This window comes from Struthio camelus, chromosome 27 (genome assembly GCF_040807025.1).
Source record: "Struthio camelus isolate bStrCam1 chromosome 27, bStrCam1.hap1, whole genome shotgun sequence".
Classification (NCBI taxonomy): domain Eukaryota; kingdom Metazoa; phylum Chordata; class Aves; order Struthioniformes; family Struthionidae; genus Struthio; species Struthio camelus.
The window spans coordinates 1,159,166-1,178,200 of NC_090968.1; the positions used below are offsets into that span (position 1 = coordinate 1,159,166).

General features: G+C 57.2%; 1 protein-coding gene across 1 annotated transcript; it reads left to right on the forward strand.

Annotated features, from left to right (window-relative positions):
* Positions 1–567: 567 nt before the first annotated feature.
* Positions 568–19,022, forward strand: TACR1 (tachykinin receptor 1). Its single transcript, XM_068920735.1, has 5 exons — positions 568–1,854; positions 12,489–12,683; positions 16,333–16,483; positions 16,817–17,013; positions 17,783–19,022. Exons 1-5 carry the CDS (start codon positions 1,454–1,456, stop codon positions 18,072–18,074), a joined length of 1,236 nt encoding a protein of 411 aa, XP_068776836.1. The 5' UTR covers positions 568–1,453; the 3' UTR covers positions 18,075–19,022.
* Positions 19,023–19,035: the final 13 nt, after the last annotated feature.

Here is a 19,035-nt window from a genome sequence, read left to right on the forward strand (position 1 = left end):
AAAAAGCGGTGGCCTGGACCGCTGGCAGCGCCACGCCGGCGGCATCGTCCGGCTCGCACCCGCTCGGCCCGACGGCCCAGCGGGGCGTCACTGGGGTGGCCGGACAGGGGGTGACGGTCCCCTGCAGCGGCACAAGGGCGGGCGATGGGGTGCTGCAGGGCTCGGGTGCGGCGGGCGGCGGGGGGGTCGCAGCGGCTCGGGAGCCCCCCGGTGGGGCCGGGGCCGGGGCCGGGGCCAGCGCAGGCCGGCGGGGCAGGGGGGGCCCGGGGGAGGGCTCGGTGCCGGCTCTGCCCATCGCTCCCTGGCGCCGCCCGCGCCGCTACAAAAGCCGCGGCCGAGCCTCGCCCGCCGCAGCCGGCTGCGCTCCGCGCCGCGCCGCGGGGACGCGCGGCCACCGGCACCGGCACCGGCACCGGCACCGGCACCGGCCCCGGCCGAACCGGGAAGGGCCCGAGCCGGCTGCACCCCGATCTGGGAGGGACCCGCGCCCCGAACCGGCTGCGCCCCGATCCGGAAGGGACCCGCACCCCGAACCAGGAGGGACCCGCGCCCCGAACCGGCTGCGCCCCGATCCGGAAGGGACCCGCAGCCCGATCTGGGAGGGACCCGTGCCCCGAACCGGCTGCGCCCCGATCCGGGAGGGACCCGCGCCCCGAACCGGCTGTGACCCGATCCGGGAGGGACCTGCTGCACCCTGAACCAGCTGCACCCCGAACCAGGTGGGACCTGCGCCCTGAACTGGCTGCACCCCGATCTGGGAGGGACCAGTTTCCCAAACCGGCTGTGCCCCAATCCAGGAAGGATCTGCTTCCCAAACCGCCTGCACCCTGATCCAGGAGGAACCTGTGCCCCGATCCCGGGGGGACCCACTTCCTGAACCGGCTGCGCCTCGAACCAGGAGGGACCCATGCCTGATCCCAGAGGAATCTGATTCCCGAACCAGCTGCAACCCAAACCGGGAGGGATCCGCTTCCCAAACCTGCTGTGCTCTGATACAAGAGGAACCTGCACCCCAAAGCAGCTGCTCCCTGAAGCAGCTGCACCCCGAACCAGGAGGAACCTGAACCCCGAACCGGCTGCACCCTGACCCATGAGGGACCCATGCCCCAAACCTGCTGAGCCCCGAACCAGGAGGGACCTGTGCCCCAAAGCAGCTGCACCCTACTCCGGCTGCACCCCGCACCCTTGAGCTGCGTGCACCCCAAATCAGGAGGACCATGCACCCTGAACCAACTGTGCCCTGAACCCGGAGGGACCCGTGCACCCCGACCTGGCAGCGCCCCAAACCGGGAGATACCTGCAGCTACACCCTGAACTGGGAGGGACTTGCGCCGCGGGGCCCATCCGGCTGTGCCCGCAACCGGTCCAGCGGTGCTCCGAAACGGCCAGTGATGCCCTGAACCGGGAGGACCTGCGCCTTGCTCCAGCTCTGCCCCGAACCGGGCTGGATAACATGGATAACACCCTGCCCGTAGCGGGGGAGCTGGAGCGCCGGTGGCTGCACAACGCCTCGCTCAACGAGTCCTACGCCAACCAGTTCGTGCAGCCGCCCTGGCAGGTGGCCCTGTGGGCCGTCGCCTACGCCCTCATCGTGGTCGTCTCGGTGGTGGGCAACGTGGTGGTGATGTGGATTATCCTGGCCCACAAGCGGATGCGCACCGTCACCAACTACTTCCTGGTGAACCTGGCCTTCGCCGAAGCCTCCATGGCCGCCTTCAACACGGTGGTGAACTTCACCTACGCCGTCCACAACGAGTGGTACTATGGGCTGCTCTACTGCAAGTTCCACAACTTCTTCCCCATCGCCGCCGTCTTCGCCAGCATCTACTCCATGACGGCCATCGCCCTGGACAGGTGAGCTCCGGCCTTGAACCCCAGCCCCTTCGCTCGGCCGGCAGGCAGGATGGGGGCCGCGGTGCCCTCCTTGCGGCGCGCCGCTCTCCGGGTCTGCCCCCGGCCGGGTGCTTTGCTCGGCTCCGGCTGCCTCTGCGGCCGCCGGAAAACGTTGCGACGGGAAGCAAGGCTGGTTTTGTTAAAGCAGTGCTGGAAATAATCCCGCTTCCCTCACCTTGGCTGCAGGGGAGCGTTTTTGGGCGGCCTTTTAGCGAGGAGCCGCCTGCAAAGGGCTCGGGGAAAGGCTTTTCGAACCGCTGTGCGTGTCGTCGCCGTCTCTGCGTGCGCGTTCGTAGCGTCTGGCCAGCCTCTCCCTTCCCGGCTCCTCAACTAATTCATTTCCCCATCTGCTCATTTAAAAGTGAAATTGGTGTTTAGCACAAAATGGCATCACCTAATGACATTAAGGACGTGCGCGTGTGTGCGGCGGACATGCCTTCGCTGCATCTTAGCTGCTCCTTGTAGCTCGGACTCAGCTGCAAACCGGCTAAGGAGCCTCGGCGAGAGGCTGGCGCCTCGGGGAAAGGCACTGCTCTGCGTTCGGGCTCGACTGCATGGCTGCGCCGGGTCGGCCGCTCGCCGGCTCGTCCCCCACAGCACCAGCCTTTTTTAAAAAAAAAAAACCTTGATTTTGTTGCTGGGGGTCGCGGGGAGGGAAGGCGCTGGGAATTCACGTATTTTTGCCCCGGCGGCCAGCGTGGCTTAGTTACTTATTTACCGCCCGTTTCCTCCTGGCGTTGCCCAACGGCTCGGGAGCAGCGGCCGAGCGCGATGCCGCTTGCTCCGGATAAAAGTTCGGCAAACGCTCGCTGCGGCTCGGGGAGGTGGCGTTTGCCGAGGAGACGGGAGAGGAGGGATGAGCGAGGGGGTCGGTAGCGCGAAACAGCCACGCCGAGATACCCTCCTCCCTCCCTCCCGGCACCTCCGCCACGCCGCTCCTCTCTCTGCCTCCCCTTCTGCTTTTCCAAACCGCCCAGAAATCTTTCCATCGATGGCGTTTTCCACCTCAGCACTATAGAGGGGGGGAAAAAAATATCGAGGCTCCCAGGCGGTTTTGCAATCCCTGGCATTTCCAACGCAACATATTTCATGGAGACAGCCGAGCTCTGGAACGTTTCTTTTGGTCCCTCTTCCCAAAAACGCATTTTTGGCTGGGGACTCATGCGAATTTGGACTGCCGTATGCCGGCACATTTTGAGCCGAAGTGTAAGTACTGCACGAGCTGGCACGGATATTTCCCTGGGAGAAATCACAGCGCTGCCACAACTCATTCCCTGACAGCTGGGGAAACGCAGCTTTAAGACGTACGACGCTCGAGCCGTGAAAAACACTCTCGGGGTTTGTTTCCTGGGCTCGCGGAGCGGTTACAAGCCGGCGAGCCCGACCCTCATCGCTCCGAGGCCGAAATAAATGAATTGGACATCACTGAGCTCCCGCACTGGGGGAGAATCGAGGCAATAGCAGCTAAAAAGGAGAGTCCTAGCAGGGTGGCTCTGTTCCTCCCTGATGGCATTTCAGGCTCTGGTTCAGGAGCGTTTCGAGGATGTTGGGAGCGAAAGAGCCTCTTTCAGGTTACGAAGAGTTACGGAGATGATGCTCCGTTTGCAGCGCGAATCGGCCCTCAACCTGCACCGCGCTCCCCCCCACCCCACACCAACCTCGCAGAGCTGCTGCTCATAACGAAAAGCAGATCGGGCGAGGCAAGCTGGAGGAGCCGGCTGGGCTCGAATCGGTCCGTGCAGCGGGCGCGTGGCTGGCGGGAGCGAAGGCAGGCTTGGGAGCCCGGCACCCGGTTTCTGGGCGGTCGGCGTTGCCGGCTTTCCTCTTGCATTTGCAAGCTTTCTGGAGCGAGCCGCCGAGGGCCCGTTGCAACTGCCTCTCGTCGAGCAGGATTTCAGCTTTGCAGGCTGGTCGGACCGGCACGGGGCCGAGGGTGGGCTGCCAAAACCTGCGCGCGCAGGCTTGGCGTGCCTGCACCCAGCCCTGGGTTTGGGTTTTTTTGGCAAAACCCCTGCAGGTTCCTTGGGGTTCACGGCTCTCGGGGAGCTCCCGAGCCAAAACGGAGAGGGCGGTTTTGGGAACGGGGCCCAGGCCCTTGCGTCAAGCTGTCCCGCACGCGCAGAAAGCGATGCAGAATGCCGAGGTCCTCCAACGCGCCCGCCGAGGACTCACCGGAGAGGAGAGCGGAGTCGCCGACGGCAGGCCACTGCAGCGGTGCTGCCACCCTAACCCAGGTCTGTTCGCTGGGCCCTTCCGCCTGGATGCGTTTTTCGGCCCCAAATTTGCATTGGGGTAGGAGGCTGGGAGGGCGAACGCAGCAATGCCCGTCCTGGGCCCCTCCGGGCGAGGAGCGCACGACATCTCCACTAGCATTTCCAAGAGCTGGGAAACTGCTCCTTCTCTGGGAGAAGGGAATGGTGGTGAAGGGTCTGGGAGCCCAGGTCGTTTTCTCCTCAATCTTGCCTGTGAGGGGAAAGGATGGGAGGAGGAGTAGACGAGTTTTCCAAGCTAACAGCTGGCTGCGCCGCTGGTGTTGGCAACAGGGCTTTGGTTTCTATGACCATGGGACCCTGTTGGAAGATGGACAGCTGATGGGGAGAGATGGGATCCACCTTACCAAGCGGGGCCTGTCTTTGCCAACAGATTGGCCAGCCTGGTAAGGAGGGCTTTAAACTAGGCAAGATGGGGGAAGGGGAGTGGTATAGTGGCAGGGGAGTCAGTAAAACACCGCTCAAGTCAGGATGCCTCCAGCGGGTGCATACAGCCAGGGGAGACAGCATGGGACATGGCTATGGAGGATCCTCTTGCACCTCTCCTGGGAAGCTTGCATGCTTGACTGGCTCTCTGAAATGCCTGTACACCAATGCACGCAGCATGGGGAATAAACAGGAAGAGTTAGAGGTCTGTGTGCGGTTGCAGGGCCATGATCTCATTGCAGTTACAGAGACACGGTGGGATAGTTCACATGACTGGAAGGCTGTCATGGATGGCTACGTGCTTTTTAGGAAAGACAGGCCAGGAAGGCGAGGTGGTGGAGTTGCTCTTTATGTGAGGGAGCAGCTAGAATGTATGGAGCTCTGCCTCGGGGTGGATGAAGAGCAAGTGGAGAGCCTATGGGTAAGGATTAAAGGGCAGGCTAACATGGGTGACACTGTTGTGGGGGTTTACTACAGGCCACCTGATCAGGAGGAAGTTGTCGATGAGGCCTTCTACCGACAGCTGGAAGTAGCCTCACGATCACAGGCCCTGGTTCTCATGGGAGACTTCAACCACCCTGACATCTGCTGGGAAGACAGCACAGCTAGGCACAAACAGTCGAGGAGGTTCCTGCAGAGCACTGAGGATAACTTCTTGACTCGGGTGGTGGAGATGCCAACAAGGAGAGGTGCAATGCTAGACCTTGTACTAACAAACCAAGAAGGTCTAGTTGGAGATGTGAAGGTTGGGGGCAGCCTTGGCTGCAGTGACCATGAGATGGTGGAGTTCGGGCTCCTACCAGGAGGGAGCAGGGCAATGAGTAGGATTGCAACACTGGACTTCAGGAGAGCTAACTTTGGCCTCTTGAGGGACCTACTTGGAGGACTCTCATGGGGTAGGGCCCCAGAAGGAAGAGGGGTCCAAGAAAGCTGGTTAATATTCAAGCATCACTTCCTTCAGGCTCAAGAGCAGTGCATCCCTCTGAGTAAGAAGTCGAGCAAAGCGGGCAGGAGACCTGCATGGAGGAGCAAGGAACTCCTGACAAAACTCCAACAGAAGAAGGAAGTCTACAGAATGTGGAAAAGGGGACAGGCAACTTGGGAGGAATACAGGGACGTTGTCAGAGTAGGCAGGGATGCAACAAGGAAGGCTAAGGCCCATTTGGAATGAAATCTGGCAAGGGATGTCAAGGACAACAAGAAGGGGTTCTTCAAATACATCACTAGCAAAAGGAAGACTAGGGAAAATGTGGGCCCGCTGCTGAATGGGGCGGGTGCCCTGGTAACGAAGGATACAGAGAAGGCAGAGTTACTGAATGCTGCCTTTGCTTCAGTCTTTACTGCTAAGGCCAGCCCTGGGGAATTCCAGAGCCTGGGGACAAGAGAGGAAGGCTGGAGAAAGGAAGACTCTCCCTTGGTCGAGGAGGATTGGGTTAGAGATCTTTTGTCCAAACTTGACATCCACAAATCCATGGTCCCTAATGGGATGCACCCATGAGTGCTGAGGGAGCTGGCGGATGTTATCACTAAGCCACTATCCATCCTCTTTGAAAGGTCCTGGAGATCAGGAGAGGTGCCTGAGGACTGGAAGAAAGCCAATGTCACCCCAGTCTTCGAAAAGGGCAAGAAGGAGGAGCCAGGAAAGTACAGGCCTGTCAGCCTCTCCTCCATCCCCGCAAAGGTGATGGGGCAGCTCATCCTGGACGTCCTCACTAAGCATGTGGAGGACAAGAAGGTGATCAGGAGTAGTCAGCATGGATTCACCAAAGGGAAATCATGCTTGACCAACCTGATAACCTTCTCTGATGGAATGACTGGCTGGGTAGATGAGGGCAGAGCAGTGGGTGTTGTCTCCCTGGACTTCTGCAAGGCTTTTGACACTGCCTCCCATCACATCCTCATAGGCAAGCTCCGGAAGTGTGGGTTGGATGAGTGGATGGGGAGGTGGCTTGAGAGCTGGCTAGATGGCAGAGCTCAGAGGGTTGTGGTCAGTGGCGCAGAGTCTAGTTGGAGGCCTGTAGCTAGCGGTGTCCCCCAGGGGTCAATACTGGGCCCAGCCTTGTTCAATGTATTCCTCGATGACCCGGATGAAGGGACAGAGTGCACCCTCAGCAAGTTTGATGATGATACTAAACTGGGGGGAGAGGCTAACACACCAGAAGGCTGTGTTGCCATTGAGAGGGACCTGGACAGGCTGGAGAGGTGGCGGAGAGGAACCTCCTGAAGTTCAACAAAGGCAAGTGCAAGGTCCTGCACCTAGGGAGGAATAATCCCATGCACCAGTACAGGCTGGGGGCTGACCTGCTGGAAAGCAGCTCTGCCGAGAAGGACCTGGGAGTGCTGGTGCTCAGCAAGGTCAGCATGAGCCAGCAGTGTGTCCTTGTGGCCAAGAAGGCCAATGGTATGCTGGGGTGCATTAGGCAGAGTGTTGGCAGCAGGTGGAGGGAGGTGATCCTGCCCCTCTCCTCAGCCCTGGGGAGGCCTCACCTGGAGTCCTGTGTCCAGTTCTGGGCTCCCCAGTACAAGAGAGACACGGCACTACTGGAGAGAGTCCAGCGGAGGGCTACCAAGATGATGAGGGGACTGGAGCACCTCTCCTATGAAGAAAGGCTGAGAGAGCTGGGCCTGTTCAGTCTGGAGAAGAGAAGATTGAGAGGTGATCTCATCAACGTGTACAAGTATCTGAAGGGGGAGTGTCAAGAGGATGAGGCCAGCCTCTTCTCCGTGGTGCCCAGCAACAGGACAAGAGGCAATGGGCAGAAACTGGAACACAGGAAGTTCCACCTAAACCTGAGAAAAAACTTCTTCCCTGTGAGGGTGACAGAGCACTGGCACAGGTTGCCCAGAGAGGTAGTGGAGTCTTCTTCCCTGGAGATATTCGAAACCCGTCTGGATGTGATCCTGGGCAACATGCTCTAGAGGACCCTGCTTGAGCAGGGGGGTTGGACTAGATGATCTCCAGAGGTCCCATCCAACCTAAATGATTCTGTGATTCTGTGATTCTCCTGGATTTGGGACCGGACAGTAACTACATGCATTAAATTCAGAAACGTGTTGCAGGAACCCAAGGGGAAGGGTTCGTCCTGGTGAGCAACGAAAGCCGCTCGGGGCTGCGCGGGAACAGGGAGAGCCAGCAGCCGAAAGGAGCACTCGGTGTAAGAACGACGCGGCCAGGTAGACGCGGCGAAACGGGCTGCGGCCAGAGCCAGGGCGCGATTGAAATCAAAGCTGGCGGCAGTTCTGACTTTCAGCCAAAACAGGCAAGTGGGGCTGAATGTGCCGTGTGTTCCCATCCGTCACAGCGGTCGGACGTGTAAGCTGAAGGCTCGGCGGAGATTTCGCCGGCAGGTTGCTCCCCTAAATTGTCTCGGATGGCGCTTTCGGCGAACAATTTCCCTCTTTTCCTTTCCTCTCCCTCGTTTCCTTTCCTTTCCTCTCCCCCTTTTCGCAGACCCCGCCGTGGCTTTGCGCCAGCGGTTCGGAAAAGTCCCTCCGCTTGAAGGCGGGCCGTGCGCTCCTTCGGCGGCTCCTGGCCGCGACGCTGCGGCAAAAGAAGCTCGTCCCTGAATTGGGGGGGCGGTTTCGGAGTCGAGGGCGGAAGCTGGTGCCGGGTGCTCAGGGAAACGGCGGTCCCGTCCTGCAGGAGGGGCTCCCCGCGACCTCGCTCGGCACTAGCGACCCGGGCCGAATCCTGCGTCTCGGGGCGGCCCGCGCCACCTTTCCCAGCAGCGCCGGCGCGTTTCCCGCGCCGTTAGCGAGCCGGCGGCCCCCTTGCACGTGGCCACAAGGCTCCTCGCCGGCGGACGGCTGGGAACGCGGCCCGAGGTTAAGATATCCTGGATGATTTACAGGGCTGACGGGCAGGAAAAGGGGGGAAAAAAATCATCTGTAGGTTGAGAAACGCAACCGGGCTAAGCTGAAAACTGCCCGGACGGAGCGAGCGCGGCGTCTGCAGGTGCCCGAAGAGGAGGGTTGGAGCCCTGGAGGCGACTCGGGGTCAAGCTGGACTCTGCAGCATTCGGGCTATTTAATACAGAGCAATTTCCTTTTTCTTCAGTTTTCTACGCTAAAAGCAGCTAAAAAAATAACATGCCATGGTACCAACCTCCTGCGTCTTCTCGGCCACGTTGCTGCCTTTGAGCCCCGCGAGAGCCCCCTTTTCCCACCTCTGCCAGCCCCAACGCTGCCAAACCGGCGCACGGGGCCGGGAAAGCCAACCGGGCTTTAATTTCTATTTACTGTTATTGAAGCAACATGCGAAATCGCATGAGGTGTTTTAAGAGCCATCGAGAGGCCAGCGTGGAGGTGCAGGAGAAGCAGCAGACCCGCGCCAACCTCCCGCCGCCGCAGCTGCGAAAATTGCCGGTCTGCAGCTGAGACCGGCTCGTGTCTCCCCAACCCCTTATTATTCGCAGCAGGAAAATAGCCTGGGAAAAGCAACGGTTTTCTGATGGCGAGCTCCAAACCGGCAAAGCTGCCGAACGCCAGCAACGTCCTCGCCGGCTCAGCGCCGACGGAAACCCTCCCGCGAGGACAAATTACATCGGTGCATGGCGAGATTAACTCGTCGTTTACACCCGAATATAGCTCCGGTTCTGTTCTTTTTTTTTTTTTTTTTTAATCTTGGCTTAACGCGCCGCTGCTGTTCGAAGCAGTTGGCTTTGACGCGCGGGGCGACGCGTTAGCGCTGGCTCTGCCGGGATGCAGCCGGGATGCGGCTGGAACAGCGGGAAAAGCAAGGCTGCGCGAAAGGAGCCCAAAGGGAGGTTGCGAGCAGAGCTGCCTACATACCAATTGGCAGTAATTAAAGCAGCGTTTTGCGCTCCCTGTAAGTAAAGGGTCTCGAAACACTGCAAAAGCCACGCAGAGCTGCTGGATACCTACCGCGGAAATGGCCTGAAAGCTTGATTTTTTTTATTTTTTTTTTCCCGGCTGGGGTTGAAAAGCGGGGTCGCTCTGTACTAACCGATGCTGGGAGCAAAGGTGACGAAAAAGTCCTTTGCAAAGTCCTTTTTGGTTTTGGGTTTTTTTTTTTTCTTTTTTTAGCCAGCGCATCCTGCGGTGGTGAGGTCGGGACGCCTCGTGGAGGGGGTTACGCCTCCTCTTCCTCGCCCTCCTCTTCCTCGCTTTCAGCAGCCTTCCCCTCCTGCCAAAGAGGCCGAACGAGGCCCTGAACGAGCTGCAAGAAATTATTTCCTTAGCAGAAAAAAAACGAAAAACGCCGTTTTCAACAGGGAACGCCCAACGCCTGGCGCGGGAAAAGTAAATCTCTTTACTAGGGTGCCAGGCAGCGGCGGCCGTTTGCAGGGCGAAACAGGAGCCCCAAAACTCGTTCGCCGGCTCCCGAGGGGTCGTTTCTCACGGACAGATGCCCCGAAGGAGGCGTTTTCGTTCCCCGCAGCGGGAAAGCGCCGCGAACACGATTTGGGTCGAAACTGAGCCAAAGGACAAAGCAGCCCAGCTGGCTCTTCGGGAGCTGCGTGCTGCAAGCGGAGCGATTCAGCGGCTGCCAAGAGGCAACAGAAGGTGGGGGGGCAGGAAAAAATAAAAAGGGGGTAAAAAAAAAACCCCAAATCCCAAGTATATACGACTCTTGGGGTGAGAAACGCAGAAAGGCTGACTGGCTGCTAAGTCCCCGCCATGGAAATTAGAGATATTTCACAGGGACGGAGCCGGCGCTGGGAGAGGGAAGGCAGGACGAGAAACGCATCTGCAACCCCGCGGTGAAAACCCCGGCAAGCGAGACGGCGCCTGGGCCGAAGGAGGCCGCGAAGCTCCTCTGCTGCCCCCGTTTCGTTTTGCGTGAAACATCCTCATCGAAAGGAGGAAAAAGGCGGGGAGGGTTAGACGGGGGGAAAAAAAAAAACCACAAACCCAAAAACCCAAAAAGGAAGCGGTTATTAAAATATTAGAACAATTTTCTGCTTCATGGTACAGTTATTGGGTAATTAGACAATATTTTAATATGAAATAATGGCCTAATTATTTTCAGGATACGTTGGTACATTTCCATCCATCTCCAGCATGTTTATGGGCTCGATAACCCACTCCTCTGAGCAGCCCAGACCCTTCTGATTACATTTTTTTCCCCGGCAGAGCCCCGGCTGGGGGAATGGTCATTATTCCCATTTTTATTCCTGCTGGGTGGCCGAAGCCAGAGCATCACCGAGGGAACGTTTCGGAGGTCACGCAGTGCCGGCGTCTTGGAAAGTGCCCGAAAATGGGATTCTAGGCTGTTTTTATCCATAGCTCTTCCCATCCTAGCGTGGAGAGGGGGGGATCTTGTTAAGACCCTGTCCAGCTGCTGCGTTTTTTGTCCTCGGCTCCTTGGAGCAGCTGCCGTATTTGTTTCGGCGTCTCGTTTCCACGCCAAACGCTGCCGCGGCGGGCGACTCGATGGCTCCCGGTGACCGGGTTGCATTTTATTGCATCGCGGCGACGCTTATTTGCACGTCTCATCGGCAGGCAAGGCTCCTGCGGCTGCAGAGCGCCTTAAACCGGGCAGGCGCGTTCTCCGAGGTGCATTGCCAGCAATTAGGTCCAAGGCGTAAAATCAAAGCTCTTGCAGCGGGGCGTCGCAGCCCGCAGGGCAGCAGCTTGCTTGCTCGAGGTTGCAGCCCCAGACCCTTCGCCGGCCACTTTTTTCAACAGCGTTGGCCCAATTTTCCTTGAAACGGCCTCGTTTTCTGCTCTTTGCCCGCTTGAGCTCGACCTGCCCATTCGAGCATCATTAGCGACATGCAGGGGATAATTATCAGGCAGCTTAGCTGCGCCAGGCTGATAAGGGCTGGTACCCCTGGGCGCGGAGGGAGAGCTGCCACTGCACGCCTCCCACGTATTTCTACATAACTTCCCGTGCTTTTGCCCCTACAAATGCAAAAAGGTGGTGCAGGATGTGTTTTCAATGCCCGGCACGGAGGAGATGCCGCCGGGGGATGCCGGGTCCCGAGCACCGTCATGGCTCAGAGATGCTTCTCGGGAAACGCTTCCCCTCGGGGAGGAAAGGGATTTTTGCAAGCTGCCCCGGCGCGTGAGATACAGGGAGGGGGTAACGCACACGGGCGGCGATGCACGATGAGGCAAAAGGGGCAGGTTTTGCTGGGTTACGCGAGAGCGGGCTTCTTCCCGAGGCTTGAAGGAAGCTGGGGAGCAGGGGAAACAGGAGCCGCGCGCGGTTCATCCCGCCGGCTGCTGTCAGCTTTGCTGAACCTGATTTGCGGTGGGAGAAACGCAACCTGCCTCGGGGTGGCTGGAGCTCGCGCAGGACGGCTGGCGGGTCTTGCGGCGGAAGAGGCCACGACGCACAGGGCGGCGAGGTTAGGGCTGCCGGGGCGTCCTCCTGCCAACGCGCGCGGGGCCCCTCTCGCGTTCGCTGCGTTAAGACCCGGAGGAGGTCAAGGCCAGGGGGAGGTTTCGCGTAGCTGCCTTGTCTCCCTTGCTGCTTTATGCAGCTCGGTCTTTGCAGGAGAAAGATGTTGCCGGTTGCGTTTGGGAAGCTGCTTTTCCGGTAGAGCTGAGCTGAAAGTCAACGAGCATCTCGCGCAGGATTCAAACCTTGAGGATGAATCCTTGCCTGAGCGTTAGAGGAGGGTGTTTTGCCTGGGGAGTCCTGCAGCAATGGGTCATTCGATGCTCTTTGCACCGTGCGGAGCAGGGCGATCCACCGAGAAACCGCTTTCGAGCCGTCCCGGTGCAGGACGGGCTTCACCAGGGGCGGCTGAGCAGCCGCTGCACCCTGCCGGCCGAGCCCTAGGGACTTTATTTGCGGACTGCTGCTGCCCTTGAAGCATTTACCTTGCTTAAAACTCATTAAACATGAGGGCAAATGCCTCCTTTTGCTGTCTGCGTTGCGCCCATGCGTTTTTTTCTCGAGCCTCATCTGCTCTCGCTCCGCCGCAGGTACATGGCTATCATCCACCCGCTGCAGCCCCGGCTCTCGGCCACCGCCACCAAGGTGGTCATCGGCGTCATCTGGCTCCTGGCTTTCCTGCTAGCCTTCCCCCAAGGCTACTACTCGGTGACGGAGGAGCTGCCGGGCCGGCTGGTGTGTCTGGTGGCGTGGCCGGAGCACGACGCCAACGCCTACGGGAAAACGTGAGTCGGCGCCTCGCGCCGGGGTGGGACGGTGGGAAATCGGGTGCCGGGAGCCACGACGGGAACGCCACAGTGCTGGCAGAGGGGAGAAAAAGGAGCGAGGTGAAAGGCACAGAGATGCGCCGAGCCCAAACATGCAAAAATCCACTTGGCCGCTGAAAAGCCAAACTCGGGTCTTTGCCGCATCTGACGCCGTCTGCCAGCTGGGGAAAACCAGGAGGCGCATGCGTGGCTAGGAGCTAGCGCGGGAATATATTTCCTCCCCATTAAGGTGCCACCTAATTATCTCCGGGGTTTCAAAAGGCTCCGGGCGGCCCCGCTGCTCCGGCAGCCGCTTCGCTCTTTGAGGTCGGGGCGTCCGGCTGTTCCCTTGCAAGGTTGTCACGCGGTGACTTAAATGTCATGCGTTAAAGGAAAAAAAGACATTTGCGATCTCGATTCCCGCGGAACGATCCACAAAATCGCGCTGGGCCAGGGCACGCGGAGAGGGGCTTACAGCAAGCGTGAGCCCGGCGAGGGTAAGATGAGTTCATCAGTCAGCAGCAAGTTGCAGGACCAGCTCGGGGGCTGGACCAGCCGACCTCCAGAGGTGCCTTCCAACGCTTTATTTGGGTACCAGCTGGGTTAAAAAAGAAAAGAAAGAATAGAAAAAAAAATCACTGCAATCCAGTCCATTCTGGTTCCCAGCTAATTGCAGTTATTATTAGCCTTGCACAGAGGGAAATCTGGGATCTGCAAGCTTCACCTTTCGAACTGCGCTTGCAACAGCCGAACCCTGTACAACCGGCAGGGACTGAAAACAACACGCAGCTTGGTCCGAGTGCTGCATTGTCTCCCTGAACCACACTAACCCTTGGCCACGTTTTATGCAGCCCCGTGGCTGCTGCAGGGACACGGATACGCTGGTTCCCATCAAAAATACCGACGATAAAGGCACGGGAGCCGTCACTGCACGGAGGGAGCACGGCCCTTCATCCCTCTCACACGTCCCTCAGCCTCGCTGCCTGCACAATAAAGCCCGGCATAGCTCGGGATATTATTTTACTACCCAAAAATAACTTTGCAAGGACAGGTGTCTGGGCCGCTGTCAAACCTTCTTCCTTGTTTTTGTGAGCCTGTCTGCAGTTATTTATGGAAGGCAATGGGGGAAATGCTCCCTGCAGCTCGTTTGCAACGCCAGGATGGGGAGAAAGAGGTGAAAACAGCCAGAGATAGGGAAAAATAGGGAAGCAGGAGAGACCTCCGTGCGGGCAAGATGCTGGAGCCACGAGAGGGCCCAGCAATCCAGGTCAGTTCAATTCAACAGCTTCTCGCCACCGCTAACTGCCAATTCTCTCGCCCGCTTTTGGTTTCAAAATAGATGGCTAATCTGTTCCAATCTCATTAGCTCCAAGTCAGTTCGGCAGGCAAGGGAAAAAGCTGCTCCGCTAGGATAAACCGTTTTTTCCAGACCCACCGCGAGAGTTTTGCTGCGGCCCCGCGGGGAAGGGAGCTGGATCATCCCTGCGGTTGCACCTGAGCCGGCCAGCGACCCCTTTTCAAAAAAAGCCCCAGGGCTCTTTGGGAATCCCACGATATGATGCCCCCCATCATGCCCAGGTGGCTCCAAAAACCCGGAGCACTTGCGTCCGTCTTGTGTTATCCGACGGCTCCTCCAGGCGCTCGGGGGCATTTCTGCTACCGTCGGCCTCAGCTCTTTGCAGCCGGTTTGAGACCCTGCGTTGCGTGGGAACCACAGCCAAGTCCTAATTGCGGAGCCACCGAGACGCCTCTCTAATTAGCAAAATGGAAAACAGCCCTACAAAAATCCAGTGCAAACGCAATTAGTGCCGGGGAGGGAGGGAAGGCCAAATGAGATTGCAGGTCCAAAACAAGGAGGAGACAGTGTGGCAGCACGAGGCCAGGGCCACCTTCGTCCCCACCGGCTGGCCAGTGGCGCTGCATGTGCCCCAGGCACGAACCTGGCATATTCGATCAGAGCTGAATACATTTTGCAGCCAATAAGCCTCCAGTTCAGGCCAGTTTTGCCCCAGACTCCCACCTACCTCGCTCAATTTGAGGCTTATCTATGCCCATCGTAAAGGGTACCCGGAGGTCCTGTCCGATGGCTCTTTACACCAGCCTGGAGAACCGACCCGGCTGCCGAGTTTGCAAAATTAGCTTTTCTTCCCCCACAGTGCTTGCAGGAACGAAAGACGCTGCCAAATCCACCAAGGGGAGAGTTTACACCGAGCAAACCCAGGCCGTGCAATGCAGCCTGCAAATCCCAATTGCTTCCAAGCAAGCTCCAGAAGGACCCTAAAACCTCACCGTCTTTCCCAGCTACGTCTGTTGAGTTTAGGAAACTATCTCGCTTCCTGCCCCTATCCTTACTCCAGGTCTCATCTTACCTGCAAACAGCAACCCTCCCTTCGAGTTCTGACCAGTCTCGTTTGCCCCAACAAATGGGTCAGATTGATACTGGCAGGAAATATAACTTGGCCCCCTGGGTTGAAAATAAATTGCAAAAAAAAAGGGGGGGGTGGAATTTGGCCCCAAGCATGTTGCACTCTGCTGTTCCCAGCTGAGCTCTTTGGCACTGGGGCCGGGGTTAGGTCTTGCAACAGCGAGCACAGCCAAATCTGCAATGGGCCAACTCGGGCGATGCACATCCAAGACCCAGCATTTGTCCTGCAGGGAAATCCTTTATCCTTTTAGCTGAATATTCCCATCCTTTAAACGATGGGGAAAAAAAAAAAAGACATTTGCTCCTGCAGAGCTACCAGATGAAAGGGAACATTTGTCTTTAAGATAATTTGGGGTGTAACTAGAGCATGCCAGGGGCATCATGTTGGAGATGGCTGAATCCAGGTGGCCTCTCTCCAGATTAGCTGCCCAGCTCTTGGAGGAGCATCTCCAACAAACGGCACTGGACCTGGCTCGTCAGTCTTGGTGTGGTTTCTTATGGGAAGGAGGTGTGTGCGACACCACTGCGGTGCACCGTCTCATCACAGAAGGCATTTTTGGTGTCACGGGGGCCTGGCGATGCTGTCAGACACTAATGCCTTTTGGTCATAGTTGCCTTGAGACCCTCAATGTTATTTAAAAAAAGCCTCACAGAAAAAGTCTCAGCACTGGCATGTGAAGTCTTCTTAGGTCACTATTGACACACCTGTAACTTTCCAGCGGGACCTGGGCACAATCTGACAGAGAAATTTAGACACATCGCACGTGCCAGCAAGATCTTTTCAAAAGAAAACATTTCAGTGGTGGGAACACAAAGAGCTCACTCATGCCCATCCCTGCCTAGTCCTCAGTTTTGACTTTTGTCCCCTTTTGAGAAAGGCACTACCATGACCAGCTCCAACTCCTACACTGCAAAATGCAGGGTAGGGTCAGTGCAAGCACATTTGTCTTTCACTCATCTCTACATCACATCCCAGGAGAGCTCCAGGATGCTAACGGCCGGTAGCTGCGGGTTGGGAGAGACTGAGCTGGGACCACGGGATGGAGTCCTTTCTCCACAGAGGTTATGGCCCCAAGCTCTTTGGGTAACACATTATAGAGTTGTGCCAAATTCCCTTTTCCCCCATGAAACTTTGCTTTCAAGCTCAATTTGTGGAAATGACTTCATCGATAGAGGATACCCAACAGCCATGGTCTGTCTTAGGTATCACTTCTGCATGACTGTCCTGATCTACTTCCTGCCACTCCTGGTGATCGGATGTGCCTACACTGTGGTCGGCATCACCCTCTGGGCGAGCGAGATACCCGGCGACTCCTCTGACCGCTACCATGAGCAAGTGTCAGCCAAGAGGAAGGTAAGGTGCTTCCAGTGCGGTAGGAGGCATCATGCCCAATCCCAGCTTACCACGGCCAAAAATAATCCATCTAGAGTGGGAAGAAGTAAGGACTCATTTCATCCTTGCTGCTAAGGGAGCAGAGAACGTCTTCCAGACAGCCCCAGCTGAACGCACATGGTTAAACCGAGATGTTGCCTGCGTGGTCATGGTGGGACGGGTGCCCAAGGCAGAGCTGAAGCTGTGGTGTGGCGCAAGGAGGACACCCACTCTGGTGGGTGATGCCCCATCACTGAGCTCGTGCTCCCTGGCGTCCAGGCAACTCAGCTTCCCTGCCTGCTCTTTTCCTTGCAGGTGGTGAAGATGATGATCATCGTGGTGTGCACGTTTGCGCTCTGCTGGCTGCCCTACCACATCTACTTCACTCTGCAGTACTTCAACCCCGAGTGGTACCTGCAGAAGTTCATCCAGCAGATCTACTTGGCTATCATGTGGCTGGCCATGAGCTCCACCATGTACAACCCCATCATCTACTGCTGCCTCAATGACAGGTGGGTTACGAGCTCCCTTCAGCAGCGACTCGGCCCAGTAGACCAGGGAGGAGGAGACATCCGAGAGGTGGCAAAACGAGTGAGAAAAGGGGGAACAGCTTAGGGGGAACAGCTCCTCACAATACTGCTCAAGCTGCTGGCTTGGCTTCTTTACCCCTGTCTCTCCTACTTTTGGAGCTGCAGGTGCAAACAAAGCCCCAAAAGCCCCAAAATAGCCCTGCGCACAAAGTTAAATGCAGTTACAGAAGCTTTTCCAGCATGGCTCTGTCCCATCCTCCAGCAGATACAGGGCTATATCAGACTCATCCGGGTAGACCTTTCCTACAGCCCATGTGGGATCTGAGGGCAGGTATCCAAGCAGACCCCACTCCAAACTGGGGGGTTTGCTTTTTTCTGCCCTGGTAGTAAAAAGTAGCACCTTCTCACGTTTAGTGGTGCTTAGCTCAAGCTTCCTGCTCCTGGCCTGCTTCCTTGCAGTAGCCCTGGGTCTCTCACCCCACAGCAGCTGTTGCCTGTAAATGAGGCTGAATTTGGGTAAGAAATTGCAATTTTGGGGGGCAGAGAAAGCAACAGAGAACTGGGGCAAACCCTGCCACCTTTCTTTGGCTTCTGTGGGACATTTGACCCAAGCGAGACATTCAGAAAGGGGTTGCACTATCCAATTTTTGGGCAGCACAGAACAAAATGCACCCCCTGGCCCTTAAAGGGCCAATGAGGCCAATGCCGCAAGCGCACACCATCGCCCTCCTTGCCTCTGCTCTCTCCCCAGGTTTCGTGTGGGCTTCAAGCACGCGTTTCGGTGGTGCCCCTTCATCAGTGCTGGTGAGTACGAGGGCCTGGAAATGAAGTCGGCCAGGTACCTGCAGACACAGAGCAGCACCTACAAGGCGAGCCGGGTGGAGACCACCGTCTCCTTGGCGGTCGGCGTGGCCGACGATGAGCTCGACGAGGGTAGCAAGGCCAAGCGCCTCTCCGTGGACATGACCTCCAATGGCTCCTCTCGCAGCGACTCCAAAACCGTCTCCGAAAGCTTCAGCTTCTACTCAAACACGCTCACCTAAGCGGTCCCCGTCCCTTCTCCCTCCCAGCGCCATCGCCCTGGTTCGTGTCTCCGTGCCGTTTTCCCGTCTCTCGCTGCACTGACAACAGTGGGCAGCCCGAGAGCCAAAAAAATCCCCCTTTGGATTAATTTTGGTGTGCTCCCTCATGGATCTTCTCTGAACACAAGGAAGGTTTTGCTGGCCAAGCTTTTTTGTCCTCCCCGTCACTCCTGGCTGGATATCCACATGGGCATAATCCAGTGGAAAATATCCTTTAGAAATTTGGGGGCCACAATGCAAGTTTTCTGTGGGGACCGCAGAAGCCAGGGACAGGGTTTTGGTTGCAACTCAGATTTTTGGTTGTTATCTAGCAGTCGTATGTGCCAAAAAAAAATCTCAGTCATTTCCTAAAGGGCCCAAAGCGGTGGATTTTGCATAGGTTTTGGAAGCCTGGGGAGGTCTGGAGGAGAAGAGACTATACCAAAATACATGTTTCACAACCCCGAAACAGTGAGAGCTGCTCAGAAACAGGTGCAGCAGTTTTCCTTCAGAAAACTGAGTTTTGCCAACATGAAATGTTTGATGGGTTATGGAGGTTTTGCAGAAATTTTTACTCAGTGGTGTGCCAAAAGAAGAATCGCTTCTGCTTTCTGGATTTTGTTTTCTGAGAAATGTCTCTCTTTTCATCCCCTTTTGTCTAAAGCTGTAAGTTTATGACATGTATATGGGTATATTTAATATTTTAGTTGCTGTGATGTGGTTTCACTGGGGCCATTCGCACCAAGCAGGACCCCTTTGCTTCAGAAGGTTTTGAATCGCTCCGGCTATCCCAAATCGGGGTTGTTGCAGATGGATCAGGAATTGTGCTGTGCGTCCAGCGGTGGATTTCCACTTCAGGAAAGCTAACAGCTCACTGAGAAATAAAGGCATCGTTGTAGGGAGCCAATACCTTTTTATTAGGTATTGGGACTTTGCTTCCCCA